The sequence below is a fragment of the Strongylocentrotus purpuratus genome, unplaced genomic scaffold (genome assembly GCF_000002235.5).
Source record: "Strongylocentrotus purpuratus isolate Spur 01 unplaced genomic scaffold, Spur_5.0 spur5_scaffold_6, whole genome shotgun sequence".
Lineage (NCBI taxonomy): Eukaryota > Metazoa > Echinodermata > Echinoidea > Camarodonta > Strongylocentrotidae > Strongylocentrotus > Strongylocentrotus purpuratus.
In genome coordinates, this window is record NW_022145612.1 from 1,833,242 (window position 1) to 1,854,422 (window position 21,181).

A 21,181-nucleotide genomic window follows, 5' to 3' on the forward strand; every position below is an offset into this window, starting at 1 on the left:
TTACATCCAGTAGGATAACTACAATATTTTCTTCACAATTGCATATACACAATTTGGCAAAGTTAACGTCATATTGCCTCAAGTGAGAGAGTGAGAGACAGGGGGATACTGGAAAGAGAAAGAGAGAGAGCATGAGAGACAGAGAGAAAGAGAGAGAGCATGAGAGACGGAGAGAAAGAGAAGAGAGCTGTGAAGAAAGAAAAGAAAAGAAATTACAGACATCCCTGAATCTGGCCAGGCATCACACTTTCCCTACAGATTGAACAAAGTGGCAATCAGAAAATAAATACAGAATACTTCACGTGGTTTATTAGCTTTACACATTGTAGTATAGTATGGAGATCCTTTGAAAAAGGTGATTTCTTACAAGTCTTCTGAAGCATACATAAAATGAACAGAATTACAATAAACAAATATCATCTGGTAGCCATTTATAGTCAGTCCCTAGTTAAACTAATGCCTCAATTTTATCCACAAAAAAATCATGTGACATAAATATTAATATACACAACACATAATTATTAACTGAAGTCATTGAATGACTCATTTTCATTTTTCATATTTAATTTATTAATATTTTCGTCGGATTCAATTTGGATTACTAGAAGAAAGTGATTTACAAGCTATATATAAATATTCTTCCCTTTCTTCTCCTTCCACTCTCTGATCATTCTTTAATCCTTAAAGGTGCACCTATAACTATATATCACAAGTTTACAAGTCTCTGGCTCAGTCTTTGCTTCAACATTTCAGCAATCAAGACAACAAAAATGTGCTAAAATTGTTTAATAACAACAACAAACCCCAAAACTCTTTTTTTTTTCTTCAGTAGAATACACAACATAATTTGAAACAAACTGTTTGATTTTCTAAAGGTTTCAAAATCCAGAGGCTTTGTCAGCAGCCCTGTAAACTAGTCAAGCATGCTTATTCACACTACATTCACAAACAAAACTTGGAAAATTATATTCAAGAAAGCTATACAGTTGCTGTAATCAAGCGAAAATATGCATGATAATCTATCCACTTTGACATACACAGTTTAATCTCTTCTCTTGAACCTAAAGGTGTACCGGTATGATATTAGTACAAGTACAAAAGTTATATATTAGGTTTGGTCACAAAAGAGTAGTTTTTACACTAAACATTTAGGTTCTAAATCCTTCTGCCATTGGTAGGACATAATTTGTTCACATAATATACAACAGTCAACTAGGAGTGTACAGGCCCATCCTGCTAACTGCTACCAAACTATCCATGGGCACACTTCACTGTGGTTGGTATTTTGTGACATGGGACTTCATGTAAAAGGGATTAGCTTCGATTCAAAATAAGTTATTGAATGGAATAAACCTACGTAACTTCAAGAATCAGAACTCAATCTACAGAACACACTACATTGGATTATTTGATCGTGATGCTCCATGATCACAGATAAATATCTTATGACTGGAAATGTTGCAAATACCTCAAACTTAGTGCCACAGAATGATTAAGCCAACAAAAACCTGTTATTATATTTCATATAACATCAATCAACAAATATCAACACCCTTACAGAGTGAGAGAGAGAAAAAATACAGAGTTGGTTTCATTGCATTTAAGCACAAATCATTTGAACTAAAAAAAACATCTGAAGTTACAAGACAAACACCAGACTCATAAGGACCCCCCCCCCCCCCCCATACATCTTTTTCAAACAAATAAGTTGATTTATTTGCAGCTTTACTACAAAAATGCTGTCGGTCGAAAACACATATTACATGTTTTCACAAACAAATTAAAGACATTTATATTAAGTTTTAGAAGTCTGTAGCATGTGGTACAAACCTTAGAGGCAAAGCATCTCTTACACCAAGACAACAAGACAGGATAGTACATATCATGGGTGGAGTGACACTAAAGAATGACATTCTAGACACAGTCCAGACCTTAATAGGCCCCAAGTTCGATCATAGTTCATTTCTGCAGAAAGCAAGCGTCCTAGAAACATTATCTCTTCTGTTTCTTGCCCTTTCCTTTCTTAGGTTGGCAGTATTTAGCCTCTAGGTTAGCAAAGAGACCGTCCATCTGCTGCTCTCGACTCTTCTGCCTTCCTAAGATGAGTGCCTTGAGAGCATCGTCACCATCTCCAGTGGAGGACGCCCCTCTGCCGTTCAGCCCAAGCTCCTCAGCTAACTCGTTGGCTTCTTCAGCTTCCTGGGCTGCCTGTAGGCAGGAGAAGACAGATATAGGGATACACATTATACTTGAGAATGGTGTGGAGGTTAAACGGTACAGGTCATAAGCCATGCCCCCTTTCTTCAGAAAACTTGTATTTACGTAAAAGGACACGTTTTCCTTGCACTTAAATTCTAAATTTGAGAACTATTTGTTACCCCATCTTGCTTAAATGGACTCTATAACATTGTTCAGATGGGAGATAAATGCTGCTAAGGTAGTAAGGTCAATGCTAGATGTACAATTAATGATAATCTGACAATTTAATTTTGTTTTCTTTTTTCTTTTCCGTTTTGAAATTTCAAAATCGGCGGAGGAATCTCATCCCTGAATTATATCTTTTGGAAATCAGCCCCAAAGTTATAAGCAATCAGCTATATCCAAAAAAAAATACAGTTTTACCCTGGTCAAGCGGATAGATTGAGTTCTCTATCTTGCCGCAGTAGTACTGTGGGAACTCTCATGTATGTGATTAAAGACTCTCCTGAACAATATTGTGCAAGACCACCTCTTGAATGCATGCATTATTTGTCAAATGAATCACTAACACAGTTATTATAGAGTATCAGTACCATAGTTATTAATTATTACCAAAAGATATCGGATGATTTATCATTAATAAGTTAAACTATATTTGACCTGTAAAAACACTTCATGTTTATTAAAAGGCCTATCCGTAATAAACTGGACTTTCACCAAGATAATTGAGTTGACAAGTAAGATCAATCTCAGCTACTTTTATCTCCTTTCTATGCCAGTGTGTGCATAGAAATTGAATAAATGGTTTCCTATTTCACAAAAAAAGCTTTTTCAGCCTACCCTTTTCTGTCTAGCTTTCTGTTTCTTCTTTGAGGCCTTCTCGAATGCTTCAAACATGGGCACCTCTCCTTCCTTAATGAGCCCCTTTAAGATCTTGGTAAACCTTGGCACATCTTCCTCTGTGCTGCACATAACATTATCCAGAATCTCATCCATGTCACCTTCAGACTCCACATATGCTGCTTTCAAGTCATCTAGTTCTTCTGCAGAACCTGAAATGTACGAGAAAGCAAAGCGATTCAATAATTAAGTACCAAGTATTTTGTTTAATACAAAATCCTCATACTTCATATAAAACATAACAGCAGGGATCTGTAACATAAAAAGTTATGTATCAATCCAAAATTAATCTCATCCATTTCAATCATAACTTTACAATAAACTGGTAAATTACATTTAATTTAATTTTACAGATGGGTGCACTGCATGGTAAGATACCATTTCACAACAAGAATGGAGATACAAAAGATTTTTTATTTGATTGGAAGCCGACTGTTTATTGTTAGGTCAGATTTTAATAATAATCATAGAGTCAGTATTCTTAGAAAATGTATGGTGCTCATCGATTTAAGCCAATAGGCATTCAGTTCATTTCTGAATGGACTGATTTTATCACTATTGTTGTCAAATTGTAGCTATGTGACCAGCCTTAGAAGATAAAATAATCAACATCAATTCAAAATAGACCCATTCAAGAATGTATTCAAATTAATGGATGCTTCCACCCTACGACCCTGTAAACAAACTATTGCATTCACGCCTTATCAAAAATGTATTTCAATAATAAGGAAAAGGCAGGTAAATAACATGGTTATGGAGCTACCATAAATAACCACTATTATCTGAGCTGTTTCTCTTATATACCGGTAAGAGGGATACCTCCAATTGATGTCTCTGATTTGACTGAACTGTTCATGTTTGGGTGGTTTCCATGCTATATCACAATAATGATTTCTTTATTTCCCTACAAGCAAAGCATCATCATCTGTTGGTAACACACTACTCTACATTTGAACAAATTGACCCAGGTGTATGGGTTGCAATGCATTGTGAACCAAAGCCGCAAAGAGTAAAACCACAATGGCAATATCCACAAATTCTACGAGGCGTTCAGTGTTATGTGCTATTATCAATATCATTTGACGTTATGATGGAAGAGTAACCAACCATAATCGAGTAAGAGCCGAGTTGAATTATTTCAACAATCTTACACATGTGTAAAGTCACACTGCCCAATCGACTTCACCCTGCTTCCAAACCAATTGATTTTAGGCCATTTAAGATTATGCATTTTTATGTTTGGTCTGTTTTCCATTTGGTATTGATCTCAATTGTGTAAATGGGGTACATTGTAGCGAAAAGAGAGACATAAAAACAGAGAGAGAGAGAGAGAGAGATAGAGATGGGGGGAGATAGAGAGGGAGAGAGAAGAGAGAGAGGGAGAGAGAAGAGAGAGAGAGAGAGAGAGAGAGAGAGAGAGAGAAAATACTAGGGCCTACATCTTACTTACCTCTGTATTTCTCATTAAATTCTTGAATGTCCTTCACCTCGACCTTCTTAAAGAGAATTCTCCAGTAAGCATCCCAATCCTTCTGCTGGTCGGTATCTATCTCATCATCGACCTCACCTGAAACAAAGGTCAATCAAATTGAGTGCATGATGGGAAATGATCAATCCTAAACACATCTCACTACCAATAGATAAGACACCCAGTAATGTTTCTACTTGATCATCATTTTTTATAGTTATAATGGGTTGAAACTGGAAGGTAATATCATTCATTTGGACCATCAAAATAGCTTGTGGAACTTGTAGCAGAATTATCCCCTGTGCTAAACAAGTCTACTACTACATAAAAATGAGCCAATATAAATATTTGACTCATCTATACCAATTTATATGATTAATGGTACTAAACTAGAGTGCACACATATGCAAATTTCAAAACCAATTGTATAAATTACCCTCAAATATCCACAGATCTTATCTTTTTACACATGGAGACGTCCCACTTTCTGATTTTTTTAACAATCACTGCCAAAGAGGAGTAAGAATACCCTAAGTTTGCCCTCTTGTAAAGAATACATCCATAAGTTCCATCTGTATCATAGAATGTACTGCTGGTGCATAAATGAAGAATGATGACAAGAACGTGTATCTAGCAATTGTCTCAATAGGTTTTACAGATTTGTACAAATGCCCTTTATCTGCCAGTGCACAGATATCATCTCTGAAGTGGCTTATTAGCATAAGAAAACATAACGGATCACATACTGTGCAATCAAGTCCACAGTAATATTAATGTCCTCCCAGCCAGGTGTAGTAAATGGGTACTCAGTAGAAGGGAATTCCTCAAATTCCAGAGTACCTTATTAGACTAGCTCTGCTAATGCTGAGGCACTTAGAAACATTAGTATTAAGCACTATTAAAATGTTACTATCATTATTATAATACAGATCCCAACCTGTCTCATCATAAAGATTTCTCCTAGCTTTGTCTGAAAGGACAGTGTAGACTCTGGACAATGTTTGGAACTTGACCGTTGCATCTTCCTTATCCTCTTCAGCTGCCCGGTCAGGATGGACCTTCAATGATTGTTTGTAGTAAGCTTTCTTCACTGTAAAGAGAAAACGAGATTTGAAATGTGAGCTCTTGTTGTGCAACAAGGACAATGCGACATCAATGAGTGAATGACAGTCACAATGTCATCACACTGTGACTTTGGCTCCCAGTGCAAAAGTGCATTAGAGCTCAACAGTATTACTTTCTTACTTTTCTCACTCTTGAGACTTACATGGATTCACAGATAGCTTTACAACTGATTTCAAATAATGGTGAACTTCATCTTCAGTTAACATCCAATCATACATAACCAAATGCAAACTACTGTCTTACTTACATATATTTCAATATGTGGGACAATTTCATATTTCTTTAAGTCTAACTTCGCGTGAATGGATACCGTAATCGTTAGTTTATTTCCATCTTACCTTCACTTGCTGAGGCTTCCTTTGAGATCTTTAAGACGTCATAAAGAATTCTTGTTCCGAACATCTGATCACACATTTCTAAGAGCGCCATACTGAAAATAAGTAGTATGAAGTGTGGAGGCAAAATTCTGTTTCAATAGTAAAACCGGAAATGATTCTCCCGCACTTTGAATTGCGCGCGCCAATAAACTGGATGCCTCTATCATCTGAAAGCTGTACTAGAGGTTGGCTTCTACCTACAACACGTTCCCTCTTGAAAACGATAACCTGGTTACGAAATGGATTCATGAGAGCTTAAAAGAGTATTAAACATAAGTTTCCGGCCTACAAGCATACACACAGGCGCGTACGCAGGGGGGAGGGGGGGGGAGGGGTCGAATGCCCCTCAATTTTGTTTTCAAAACAGGTGACCTCATCCCCCCCCCCCTGAGCGCCAGGGGGGGGGGGGTTAGATTTTTTTTCTCAAGGGGGGGCCGGGCCCCCGGCCCCCCTTGATCCGCCACTCCTACTACTACTACTACTACTACTACTACTACTACTACTACTACTACTACTACTACTGATACGACTACTACTACTACTACTACTACTTCTACTACTACTACTACTACTACTACTAATAATAATAATAATAGTGAAAATAATAATAATGATAACAATAGCAATAATAATGGTAATAATAATATTATAGATAATGATTCCAGGTTTGTTGGAAAATGACAAACCCCAAATTTTTAGTCAGGCAAATAACCCTAAAGTGCCCCTTTTTACATATAAAAGGTGCCCCCTTTTACTTTAGATGTGCGCCTCTTTTTTATTTCAATTATATGTGTCTATTCCATATTCAAATACGTGCCTCTTTAATACCAACTCTGATAATTGCCCTATTCAAATCTGAGAGGTGTCCATTTTACTTTAACAAGTGCCCTTTTCTTTTGTAATAAGTGCCCCTTCCTCTTCAGATAAGTGTCTCTTTTTATATTTGATGAGTGCCCCTTGTCACCTCTGATAAGTGCCCCTTTTTATTTTGACACGCCCCTCTTTCTTTCTAATAACTACCCTTTTTCCTTCTGATAAATGCCCCTTTTAAAAATTAAAGCCACCTCCCCTTCTCATAAATGCTCCTACTCACACCTCTGATAAATACCTCTATTACGTCAAGTGCCAATTTCCTTTGTACTAAGTGCCCCTTTTTATTCTCACAATTACCCCTATTTATCTCGGGTAAGTGCCCCTTTTCAGGTACAAGAAGTGCCCCTTACTACCTCTGATAAGTGCCCATCCACCTCTTATATTTGCCTCTTTTCAAATCTGAGAGGTGTCCCTTCTATTTCGACGAGTGCCCCTTTTTCTTCTTATAAGTGCCCCTTTAAATCTTCGGTAACTGCCCTTAATCAAATTTGAGAGATGCCCTCTTTTATTTTGTAATAAGTGCCCCTGTTTATCTCTGACGGCCCCTGTTCTTTTGACATGTGCCCCCTTATCCTTCCTAATTAGTGCCATTTTCCTTCTGATAATTGCCCCTAATTCCCCTTTGAAATAAGTGCCCCCTTTTCCGTTCTCATTAGTGCCCCTTTTTCCTTAGACCTCAAAATGTGCTCATAATTAAAAGCAACTGAGAGCATTTTTTTTCCCATTAATTTCGCCCATAGCTCAATCATTTGTATTTCGTTTTAAATATCTTTTTAGTCTTTCATGATTAGATTGTGCTTAAAAACCCCATCAGAATTGTGTTTTTCCTCTTTTAATTATAAGATGTAGTTTTTCGCACTACGACCTCACATATACATTCATCCTATCCAACTGCAAGTATGATGCTTGAGCAGTATCTTGGACAACGTAAAGAGATAAACAAACATTGAAATCATCCCTGATAATGCAGCCTGTGATAATGTAATAACGATGTCTAAATGTCTAAAAATGGTATATTTTCACTTTGAGGTTTCCCTTTGTAGGTACCCTTTTATGTTGGTGCCCCCTCCCCACACACACACACACTTTATAAGACGCTCCGCCGCCCCTGGATAATGGATGGGATATTAACTTATCATCTCATTGGTCAAAGTGTGAAGAACATCATTATAAGGAATCAAGTATATAGTGGGTAGATAATACGCCATAGCTAAAATGTAGTTTGTAGGCCAACATTTTGACCGTTATCGTCAATATCCACCTGGTGATGATGCGGATTTGTTTTCTGCCCCCAAACAAGTTCGTGCTCATTACGCCACTGCTTCTCACTGTATATGAACTTGGTTTCGTCAAACATCTGCTCATAATTATTAGACCTAGCAGTACAAGAACTGACGGACCATTTATCTTTGATATTTTCTGATTAAGGTTTCTGTAAATGCTTGGCTTTGATTGGTTTCTTTTAAAAATGCATTTAAAAAAGGCCCCCTTAAGAAAAACACAATTGCTTAATTCTCCCTCCTTGCAATAGTTAAAAATTCTAAACCCTCTTAAACAAGCTTATTCTATGCGTTTTTTTTTAACTGTGTCAAGTTCATCTCTAAATTATGTCCATGGTTCATCCGGAATGTTTGACTAGTTAATGTTTAACTAAAAGCACTTTGTTTTATCACGTAGGAAAGAAGCGGGTTGTATTCAGTGAAACCGTAATCATGAAAATGATAATTATTATTAGGCTTTTGGTTAAGGAATTAATCAGATCATGTCGAGGCTGTCATGCTTTATATCAATCGGGATGAAAGTAAAAAATGGTTCGAAAACATACACTCGCCGCACCCTCGCATACAGTGCACCTTGTACATGATATTCATTATTATACATGTTAAAGGAGGACTTTGTATCTCAAGTTAGATTTGGTTAATGATAAATCTCATGACGTGTTTGCGAAAGATAGCCCTTACTAACCGGGCGCGGTTTTTAGTGGAGAATACGTATGGTTGGATTTTAAGCACTTTGGGTATGATTGCTATTATCTTTATACAAGACTGTAGTGAAACAACGTGGTGCTGGCCTTTTAGGATACTGCGTTTATGTAAGTTCAAAAGTATTTCTATATCGTTATATTAATGATTTTAAAATATATATATATAGACTCTATAACTTGAAAATTGAATATTATCATTTTGTTATTAATTTCGTGCAGTTTGTTCTTTAGACCTACATCTGGATATCTTTGCGTGATAAATAACACATTAACTATTTTTCATAATGATTATTCATTATCTCGTATCCCCTAAATAAGGTTACGACAACTAAAATGCATACGTAAAATAGACCTAGAAAGCCAAATAACATGTTTTTTGTTTTTCCTCCACCAGCTAATTCGAAGTAAACATGGCTGATTCCGACTATGGAGAAGGCAACTTTGATTTTGTGGAGAAGGAGATACGGCACGGTAAGATAAAACAACCCTCGTATCTACTTATAGCCATAGATTTAGGGACCTCCTTAAATACACGACACAAGTCATGTTTTATTGGTATATTCGCCAATATAGGCTTGTGAATTTTAATTTTGTCAGTTCTTTATTTTAGTCGGTTCCAAACATAACACTCATTAATTCCCCTTAAATTTGTCTGTATTTAAAAATCTAAAAAAACACATGTTTAATAAGTTGAAATGATGCTAATGCGTGGTCTAATGCATGGACAAAAATAAGTTCTTGTTATTATTTTGAAACAGTAATTGGTCAACATTTGCTTTTTTATAAGACCCAAGGGCGGAAATACGAAAACGTGGTGGAAATATATGTTATATGTCTTGGGTGCATACGTATTATGTCCTCGAAATTTCTCTGAAAAGCATGAAGCAAGAAAGAAGGCTATCTGAGTTTTGGCTGCATATACGTAGGGCAAGTAAATTGTGGGGATATTATTTTGATAATGCCCTTCTCTTTCTAATCATGGCCGGAATTCAACCATCTTACCCCATCCTAACTTTTTGTTAGAAATAATTTCGCCAAATTCAAGCCAATGACGATATGCATGTATTCTTGAAAACAGAATGGTAACCTCGCAATCTTAAAAAGGGGGGTGTCTGATGTAATGGCCAATATCCCTGTCACACCACATGCAGCCATCAGACCGACAGATAACCAACGCGCTTCTCCGGTCTATGAGATTGTCGATCAGGTGTCGGTCTCGTTGATGATAACGTGACTGACTTGTCTCTATGTCTCTAAAGTGGTGGGAGCCCCAATAATTTGATGGCAAAATTTCACTTAATTGTATCATAATGTGAAAGAGGATGTCATTTAAAGTAAAGGTACTATGTCCCATTTGCAGGCCCAAAAATGTAAAGGTTAAATTCCAACGGCATTTGAAAGACAATACTAATTTAGAACTTACCAGCCTCAGAACGAACGGGCTTGAAAATGGCTTTCAGTGGGAAAATAACGATCATTAGTTGTCGAATCGACTTAAGTGATTGCAATCACCTAAGTAATAGTCTGATGTTCAGACCCTTTCACCGAATGGTCGTATGTTTTGTGCTGCACAAAGATGTAATCAGTTTAATTTTGGGCATTACAAGAAGTTGGTTATTGATGAAGACAAAATATTAATGCTCATGCACCTGTGATAGCTATTATGTATGTCATTACCAAAGAAAAACAAATGTCAGTAAGTCACTCAATAGTGTCTGACAGTGATAGAAGGTAAACGGGTTTCCTTGTATAATTTGAATACAAGGACACTTCTAATGTTTAAATTTCACAGATATTACGTACATGACATATTCATAATTCCTGCAGAGTTCTACAGAATTTGATGTTGGCTGTAAAAGGGACATAGTATGTTTAAGACACGTTTCTGCAAGGACCTTCAAAACAAACGTGCTTGAAGTCGAATGTTGATGATAGAATACAATTTTTTTTTCTTTTTTCGTACAATAGAAAACCCAAATTATGTATTCTTTATTAATATTTGTCTTCAAAACACATTTTTGGAGGAAAACTTTGCAGAAATGTGTCTTAAATGACATCTTCTTTTACATTAAGATACAATTATTGAGGTGAAATTTTGCCATCAAATTGTTGGTGAATTTTGGGCTCCCAACACCAGAAAGGGGCTTTAAAGAAGTCAGTCGACATAATAAGATGTATATGCTGTTGAAAATACGGGTCATTTAATGTGATTGAAATAGCATTCTTATTATCAAAATGCATGCACATTGTACTTCGGCTTCAAGCACTTTGTAATTTATTGATAATCATGGAATACAGTGTTATGAATTACGTTGTTGAATTACCGGACACTGTCCGTTCGGTAGTGATTTGCAACAGTGTTTAGTAATAGAAATAATATAAAGTATTCTCCAAAACCTCTAAATCATAATTTTATGTTTGACTCCTAGTTTCGTTGAGCCTCCCCCAAAAAGACCAAAGTCATATATAAAATGATGACAAGAACCCCAAGCCCCCCTCCCCTCCCTGTTATTCTTCTGGAAGCGTTCCTGATTATCTCACCTATATCGCTGAGTAATTGAATGTAAATTAATCAATTTTCAAACAAAATTTTGATATCTGTATGGGCACTTGTTCCAAATAATTATATCAACAACACTATTCTACAAATAATCTAAATCCGATGCCAGGTTTAAAAAGGCGAGTCTAGTCTAGTCTAGTCAATTAGCCACTATGCATTATTTTATATCAAGATTGTCATCACGTTGGGTTTCACTCTTCAACATGCTGAATTAGAACACGGGCCATAGGAAATAGAGATGTTTTTATTTTGTGTTTTCATATTTGCTAATAATTATGATATCATATTTCTTTCGTTCCTTTTTCTGATCGTGATTATAGCCTTCATCAAGAAAGTCTATGCAATACTGACTCTGCAACTGGCCGTCACAATTGGAATAATGTGCATATTTATCTTAGTGTAAGCTTTTTGAATGTTTAATTTGTAGAAAAACCAAGAACAGCACCCCCCCCCCCAGAAAAAAAAGATGCATATTACGACATTATTTATTAAACATTATGGTGATAAATCGTGCTAAATAGGTTGATGATAGAAATAACAACAGTAAAAATGCTTTACCAAACGGCAGCATATTATAACGATGGTGATAATAATTGTGTTGGTCTGCAACTAGACTATGGAGAGTAATGATGTATCAATTTGATCATAATACTGATTAATTAATGATTCTACCATTTGTCATTTTAACTCCCTGAATACTTACATAATATACATGCAGTATATTTAGGAGATGTACTTATATCACAGTTAGAAGATTTGTTGACATTACATTTACACTTTTATGTACCGCATATTTTTATATAAAATATCGTCTGCCCGTTTTTAATAATTATGGATATTTATATAGCGCCGGTATCCGCCAGGCTCTGACGCTCATGGCGCTGTACATACATGTATTACTATCAATATCTTAACTATCTTAACTAAAATAAAGTAAACTAAAACAACACAAATTATTAGTGATATAATCAACAAACTTAAGTTTTAATTTCACACATTACTGTGGTATTGTCATTAAATCCCCCCCCCCCCCCCCTGTACAGTGACGAGGTCAAGGAATACGCTCAGCAAAATTACTGGATATTTTGGACTGCTTTGTAAGTACATGAATTTGACATTATACAGGTTATACTTCTCTCTCTCTCTCTCTCTCTCTCTTTCTCTCTCTCTCTCTCTCTCTCTCTCTCTCTCCATCTACCCGCCTATCTATACACTTACTATTTATCCATGTATCTATCCTTTTTCTATCTCGCCCCCCTCTCTATATCTCTCTCCTCAACTTTTAGTCGTAACAATTTGTATTTTGTTTTATTTATATTTTTTCACATTCTAGTGTATACTTAATCTGGTTTTTGTGCTTTATGTTTATAATTCAGTGAACCTACTCGCAACAAGCATAGCTTTTAAGTATAGGATCACTTTTCATTTACGTAATAAATATTAATGCTTTACAGAATAGTATTTCTTGTTATTGATTACTATGATTCAAGGTTTATGTATTCCACATTCAATTAATATAATTATAAATACATACACTCTGATCACTACGATGACCAGATAATGTTAATTAAAATATCAAAATATTTCCTATCTTCACTGGTAGTGCTCTGACCTTCGTCTTCATCTTTGTTCTGGCATGTACCCCTGATCTGCGGAGACGCTCTCCGATCAACATCATCTGTCTCATGCTATTTGTAAGTATACTTTGATTATTTGAAGAAAAAAAGAATGAGCACTGGAATGTATAGACCAAGGATAACCTAAATTTCATTGAATTAAGTTTAATCATTAAGTTCATGTCATAAAGATAATATACAATCGATGTTAGTTTCCCTCTTGGGCACACCAAGAAGTTACAGTAGACTTTCCACTTATAACACATGTGTTTAATAAGAAACGACATAGCAGACTTATACACCTTATTTTCTCTCTTTGTCTATTTTGTAGATTATAAAGCTATGACAAATAATGACGGACCTATAGTCCATAATAACTTAGGGAAGGACAGGCGCGAACCCCATCCCAAATTTTGAAGGTCCTGATTTTATTTCAAGTAGCCTTATAGTATTAATTTGTGCCATAGAATGCAGGAAAGAGGGGTGGGGTCGACCACAAAATACGGGGTTTAGTCTCTGCTATACTTTACTTAGTATACGTCCTTCGGCATGTTATTAATCTATAACTTGTTGCCACACTTTTTCTATTCTTTCTTTTCATTCTTTTCTTCTTGGTATCTTTCTTTTTGGTGTTCTTTTGTTCATCTTTGTTTAAACCGGGCATGGTGGCTCAGTGGTTAGAGCGCCCGCCTCATGAACGGGAGGTCGTGGGTTCGAACCCCGGCCGAGTCATGAGACTTATAACAATGGCACCTTCTGCCTTCTAGCTAGGCGCTCAGCATATTAGTGTGGAGAAGGGTAGTAATAACATGTTATGTTATGCAGGGCGCGCTGGAAGAGCAGTTTCATAACTGAAGTGGCTACCCTGGATAAATAAAACGTTATTATTATTATCTTCCCTTTTTTTGTTTTCTTTTCCAGACGATATGTGAAGGAGTGTTACTTGGACTGACCTGTACCTACTATGATGGTACAGAAGTTCTCTTGGCCATCGGCATTACAGCCGTAAGTATTATACACCTAAATGTTCTTAGGAAGCAACAAACGTGAGAATAGGTCAAAGTTCTTTTTTCACAGGTTATTTTATTTGTCCATTTGTTCAGGTACATAATACAGTTTTTCACAGGAACGTACTAAAATTTTACACAAATCGATGGCGAATATCATATAGAATAACAAAAATATATAGGCCTACTCAGGCGCATACGCAGGGGGGGGGGGGGGTTGAACCCCCTCAAACTTTTTTATGTGTGTGTTTTGGAGGAACCCCCCCCCCTCAATTTTTTAAAAAATTAAACATTTAAAACAAAATTGTGGTAATGGGTGACCCCAAAAAGCTGACCTTAACCCCCCCCCCCCCCCAACGAAACGAAATATCGATCTGCCAATTTTCAAATTTTTGGGACAAAAAAAAAATGTCCGAAGTCGACCACCTGTTACTATACGTAATACAATAGCAACATACAAGTTGCTATGTCAGACATACTGTAGCATCACCAGGAAGACAAATGCAATGATAATGTATTGTACATAATTATGTATGGAAGCATGCAATTCTATTATGAACGTGTGCTAAGCTGGGGGAAATTACATACCATTGTCTATTCTAGAATATTTGTTTAGTCTGACATGTCTGACATAGCAACTTATATGTTGCTATTGTTTGTGGTATTGTAACAGGTGGTCAACTTTGGCAAAGTTACATGCAACTTCCTCAAATTAGCTCATTGATGACTGACAGATGATGTCACAAGGGGAATGAGATCTGGAGGTTTTTCGGGTTGAGCTTAGCAAGTTTGAAAAACAAATATTTCAAAAAATATTTACAATTCTATGAAACAAATTCAGAAGTTTACATATCAAATTATGAGATGTATGCAGGACTGCACACCAACATGAATACACTTGTATTTCGATGTCATTGGCCCTTTAACAGGCAACTACTCTAAGAGAAAGCAGAACAATAAGAGAAGCAGACTGATGAAAGTTTGTATTATATCGGACAAAAAATAAGAAAGTTAGGAATTTTTAAAGTTGTAATATACGTATGGGTGCTTTTAATTTACTGAATCGGTTAAGTCCATGTGGCGACGTGCCGGACTACTTCCCAATTTGTTTCAACACACAAAATGATTAGAATATACATTTTAAAAACGTATTATTCTTTTCTCTATTGAGGACCTTTAATAATATGTTACCCATAATGCATTTTGAGTTGTGCCCTAATAGCACTTCGAAGAAAGAGATAAATTTATAATGATTTTGTACATGACAACCGGGAGAGTTGTCCCATGACAACGTCAAAGTCCACTGACAAAATTGCAATTTTAACTCGGATTGGCATGAATTTCATGATCTCATATTTCAAACATTCATAACTCCCTTGTTATTGGTCCAATTTATTTCAGACTTTCGCCATTCCATTTCTCTTATTTTTCTGCTTCATTACCAATGAAGTTATAACACGGGTTGGATTGCACTTTTAGGAGAAGAAAATAAAACACAATTAACGTCTCGTCGTGTAAGTACACACGACGATTTTTAATTGATGGTGTTGTTTTTGTTTTAATCTTGTATATGTTTTTCTTTGACAGCTCATCACACTTGCACTGACTCTGTTCGCATTCCAAACAAAGGTAGGACAGTATGACCTCAACATTACCACATTGGCTTACACGAATTTATGATATTACTCCATACTACTTTTTTTGTTTTGTTTTGTTTTATTAATGATGTTGTTATTGTTGTTGTGGTTCGTCGTCGTCATTGTCGTCGTTGTTGTTAATTGTTGTTGTTTCCATATACTAATATAACATTATATGCATTCGTGTACAACTGAAGTAATCATGTTCCATACCTCTTCTGTTCACTATTATTTGTTATTTAATTAATTAATTTATTTATTTACTTACTCGTTTATATATTCATTTAGTTATTTATTTGTTTATTTGCTTACTATTTATTCATTTCTATTTATTTATTCATTTATCTGTTTTTTTTATTTATTTAGTTAATTAGTTATTTATCTAACTATCTTTCTATCTGTCTGTGTGTCTATTTATTTGATTTTATGTTTGACCTTTCAATAAGTTTTGACATTTTAATGTAATTCTCTTTTCATCAGATTGATTTCACGTTAATGGCTGGTCTTCTGTACGTGCTGTTGATCAGTCTTCTAATGTTCGGATTCTTTGCTGCGATCTTCCGATCTGACGTAAGAAAGATTCACTATAATAATTAGGAAAACTCTCAATAACTTTTGTAAAAGGGGAATGTTTTCTGAAGAAAAAAACTACACTGCCAAGGGGGCATCTTTGGTTGTGTACTTGACGTATGGCTCTTGTGTTACAAGAGAGTGTGGGCCTGGGCAGGTTACCAGAGGTCGATCGAAATTTTGTAAAAAAAGGAGGGTCTCAATAAAAGTAAAAACACTGTGAAAGGGCAATATGGGTGTACTTAGGGTTTGCAAATTGGTTTTAAACAATGAACAGCTTCGTCAACGACATCTTCGAGCGAATTGCCGGCGAATCTTCCCGCCTCGCTCAGTACAACAAAAAGGGAGGGGGTGCATGGGCCATACCCCTTTAAATATAACCACTATAAAAAGAGACAAAAGTGTAGTGATTTTTTTAAAAAATTCATTATCAGTAAATTCAGTTTCGAGGAGGGGGGAGCAAAGTATGGGAAATTATGGTCGCAGGATAATGTCACAAATATTTTCGAGATAGCCAGAATTGGGGCTATAATGCTGCTGTTGTAAAGTATTTGGCAAATTATTTTTTTTTTTTTTGTATTACTGTGTATGAGTTTTATATCTATAAATTAGGATATGATTTCCACGGGATTTCCATATCATCATTATTACTAAGGATTACAATTTATTTATTTCTTCACCTATTCACTTTGTTTTTAGTTTCTGTACACATTCTATTGTGCATTTGGAGCATTTATATTCAGCGCGGTAAGTACAATATCTGTTTTTCTATCCCGTAGTAATAAACGATTATATAACAGAACTTTATGTAAGCGTCGGAGAACACGTTAAAGTCATAAAAAGGAGAATGTATTATTTACTGTGTATATATGAAGCGAAAACTGAGCAATCTTTTTGACTTTTCATACGAAAATAAATGCTTTAAAAAAAAGAATATAGGTTTTCCCGGCCAATTTCGTTAAAGCAGCAGTCAATTTCATTAACGTGCATTCATGTTCGAGCAAATTTTCTCCACTCGTTGCTCCCCTGTTACATTTTTAAACTTGTTGCATTCAATTTCGTTTCGAGTCACCGAATTTTCTAAAGATGCACATTCAAATTAAAGCTTGGTTCAGTCAGTTTGGAAATGCGTAAGGGTCATTTAATTTCGCCAATGTTGAGTGGGAGGTGAATACTTTGGCGAATTGCGGTTTCACATTCGTCTATGGGCAACCTCTTTCGCAATAGGGTCATTCAAATTAAAATTAGACCTCATATAATCAAAGTATGAGGCTGGATGTTCATTCGGATAGTCAGTATTTCATGTTCATTTGTTTATTTTTTTTCTCTATTATCTTTTCTGACATGATTTCACATTATACAATCTTCTTATTTGTCTGATATATTTATATATATGCATTTTATGTTTTCTCTTTCTTTCGACATTCTTTATTTTTGTTGAAACATTTCTTTATTCATATCTTCATATTTTTCATTATAACTGCTTTAGGGGTTATTTTTAAAATGCTTGTTTTGATTAATCTTGATTGAGTAGGGATCTTTCTTTCTTTTCATTTAACATCTTTTTCTTTATTCATCATTGTATTTTGTTTCCGTCATGTCCATGTCTATTAAACCTGAACTCTACCTACAAGATCTGTTTATATATAGCTTGTGCTTAGAAGAGAAGTCACAAATTGTGCACCTTCTCCGGGGACAGTTACCTGTGCAATGACAGAACGAATACGCATGTCATTCCTCCAAGTAAACTTTGCATAAAACTATTCAAACAAAAGTATATTAAGTGACAAATTAACATCAAATGAAAAGCAATGCACAAATGTCACATAATTATGTATGCCTAATCATGAAATTGAATGCATGAAGACATACCACCGTCTGTCCGGCGCGAATTTGAATGCTCTTTGCACGCTTTTCTAAATTGAATGCTCATTTTGCACGTCTCTGTGGCAAGAGTATGAAATCGCATGCTACTAAGGGCGCGTTCATGCTTGATTGTGAAGGCAGAATGAGCGATTTGTAACGCTCATCGTAAACGCTCATCGTAATCGCAGTTCCACGGTGCACTGTTCATGCTCACTTCTCCAGGCAATTCTCCTTGGGTGGCCTTCAGCTGGATTCGCAAACCTGTGTGCGCATGCTACGTAGACCCACTAGAGGTCAGTGCGTTGACCCCATTTAAACGCGTTTACAAATTGTAAACGCATCTTTTTGTGAGTTTACGCCGTTTTTCGGTGATTCTACAAAAGTGAGCATGAACGCAATCGTGTTTTAAACTAAACGCGTAACAGATGCCTGATTCTGGCCGTCAACATCAAGCATGAACGCGCCCTAAATCAAATTGAATGACGCAATTAGCTTTTTGAATGTTGATCTACATAGTCATTCGATTTCGCACGAAATTGAATGAACGTAACGTTAATTTGGGTGCTAAGTTTATGAAGTTTGGCGGGAAAACCTATAATAATCGAGAATTAAATTTCAAAAGCTATGACTAAATATTTTTACAGATATTCTGCTCAAATTTAAACCAGACATTGGGTTTTGCGCTGTTTTTAAAGGTTACAAGATACAAATCTATAGGGTTTTCAAGTTTTCCTTTTCTAATCTTAACGTGATCATTTTTATTTTTTTTCAATATTTTTTGTATTGATTCCAAACAATACAAATCAATCTTAGAAATAAAATGCAGTTGCTTTTCCTTGACATGAATTCAAAACATTTTCATTACATAGTTATACGATCGATGAAAACAAAAATGAAATCAGTTGTAACACAAAGCAAATAACCCCATCCAACCAAACACACTATTACCCCCCCCCCCCTCCCCAGGGTCGGGTTTACGGACTCATATGACGTCATGTCTACTGCATAGGTACCCAAGTCCGCATCAGAAATTATACAACCTATTGCATTTTAGAAATACAGTTTTATTTTAATCTGTTATCATATAGGTATTGAACATTATGCAGAAGGCCTAATTAAACGCATTTTACTGCTTCAAAACGTTTTGTAAAGTCACAAGATAGGCTATATCTAGTCCTGACATTGACTACAAACACAGGTGTATAATTATGAAGGAAAGACATTCAAATTAGTAGCAAGGATTCAATAGGAATTGAATTGGATAATTAGCACCATCAGTCAATCCATGGTCATAACTCTGTAGCGTAATGAATAAACAAAATATTCAAAGAGTTCAATGGAGAAATATAAACATGTTTAACGAGTTGCCACATTCTTTACAGTACATCAGTGTAATTTATGATTACATTTCTCCCTGACAGTACATTGTATTCGACACTCAACTTTTGCTCGGCGGCAAGCACCGGTATTCCATATCACCAGAGGAATACATCTTTGCGGCACTCAACCTTTATCTTGATATCATCAACCTTTTCCTCCTTCTTCTTCGACTCTTTGGCAGTAGATAAATAAATAAACAAAAATCATATGAGTGGAATTGATATTAATCTTTGCATCCATATTTGATTATGTTTAATACATCAGTCACACCAAGGAGCAGACATGTACCGACAGTAGGCCGAAACAAAATGACATTACTTACTTAGAGTTTATCGGTTTGGAGTCGGTTTAGCGGTGTGACTTTAGTGCATGCAGTTTAGCCAATAATGAACCTCTCGTACATAATATAGTTAGACCACGATAAGATATTTACAATGAAATTCGAAATAGGCTCATGGAATGGGATCCTTTTATATATCAAGAAAATCAATGAAAGAGAATGAGAGAAACTTGATTAAATTTGTCTCACTGAGTTGTAGTTACGGTATAGTATGTGTTTCTGTAAACTGTTGGCACTGTTAATAATAGTAATAACTTTTACTTATATAGCGCTTTTCATAAGAGATTTAGGGGTTAAAGTATCTGACTGTTTTGTGTCCCTGGTATACAGTATCATGAAACCTAATCAACATCGCCATTATCACTCTTCTTGACATTTGGTCTCATCACAGGGTGTGGTCCTAGGTATTGTTTGATTATCAACTTAATAATCATCAGGTTTAATACGTCTGTGAGTTAACGTCTTTATGGCTTCAACACACTCTGAAATATTTGATGTAGTCGGTAACATAATATGGCGCAGCCTTGGATCTCCACATATATTTATACATATATTCCTATAGGTATACAAACACTCTAAAAACTCAAGTCTTTAAACATTATAAAAGGTTGAATACATTATGTATAAGGTCAAGTGTTAATCTACCATTTTGAAAATGTTTTTACTTCTCTGCCATTTGAAATGTTGACTGAACATTAATCGAGTTGCTAGAGAGTAAATTGATAAGATCTAGAGAGAAATGGATACAGTCGATTTGAAAATCCTGTGAGGTTTCATTGAAATTATTTACAAACGTTTGTACTATATCTACGGTGTTTTAGTGATTGTTTAATTGTATGTTTTGGTATTAGTTTGATTTGATTTGATTTGTGTATGTAGTTGTGTATAATTATGTTTGTGGATAACGGATATCAGTTTTTATATTGTTATTGGTATTGTGACACAAAAGGACGCGGATACAAAGACAAAAATGAAAAACCTCGTGATTATAATCATATTCCAAAGAAAAGTGCACACACAAAAAAAAATTCATGAAACTCAATGAAACGATGTTATTTATTTAGAGGTCGGTAAATGCACAATGTGCGATATGAAATAAATCATATTTATACTTCGTAAACAACGTTCAAAATAAAAAATTTCTTTCTGAATAAAGAATTATCGCATGTTTCTTATATATGGTTTAGGCATATTGGTAATAAAATTGAATTTATGTCACTTCTAAAGGTTGCGCACTGTAGCATTATTTAATTCGCCTAGCATTTCTGGCCAATTATTC

At 35.5% G+C, this 21,181-nt stretch overlaps 2 protein-coding genes across 3 annotated transcripts; one reads left to right on the plus strand and one right to left on the minus strand.

Annotated features, from left to right (window-relative positions):
- Positions 1-287: 287 nt before the first annotated feature.
- Positions 288-6,280, minus strand: LOC578087 (dnaJ homolog subfamily C member 9). Of its 2 annotated transcripts, none has more exons than XM_030973523.1 (5): positions 6,031-6,280; positions 5,505-5,657; positions 4,550-4,666; positions 3,040-3,251; positions 288-2,208 (listed from the first exon to the last, which is right to left on the minus strand). In XM_030973523.1, exons 1-5 carry the CDS (start codon positions 6,119-6,121, stop codon positions 1,993-1,995), a joined length of 789 nt encoding a protein of 262 aa, XP_030829383.1. In that variant the 5' UTR covers positions 6,122-6,280; the 3' UTR covers positions 288-1,992. The 2 variants fall into 2 exon arrangements, with proteins under 2 accessions (XP_030829383.1, XP_030829384.1); XM_030973524.1 differs by lacking the exon at positions 6,031-6,280 and adding an exon at positions 5,813-5,996.
- A 2,654-nt stretch (positions 6,281-8,934) lies between these two features.
- On the plus strand, positions 8,935-19,920 carry LOC578138 (protein lifeguard 2). The gene is made up of 10 exons (XM_030973235.1): positions 8,935-9,034; positions 9,321-9,397; positions 11,807-11,885; positions 12,530-12,583; positions 13,090-13,180; positions 14,024-14,107; positions 15,697-15,738; positions 16,227-16,316; positions 17,016-17,063; positions 19,604-19,920. Exons 2-10 carry the CDS (start codon positions 9,337-9,339, stop codon positions 19,748-19,750), a joined length of 696 nt encoding a protein of 231 aa, XP_030829095.1. The 5' UTR covers positions 8,935-9,034; positions 9,321-9,336; the 3' UTR covers positions 19,751-19,920.
- Positions 19,921-21,181: the final 1,261 nt, after the last annotated feature.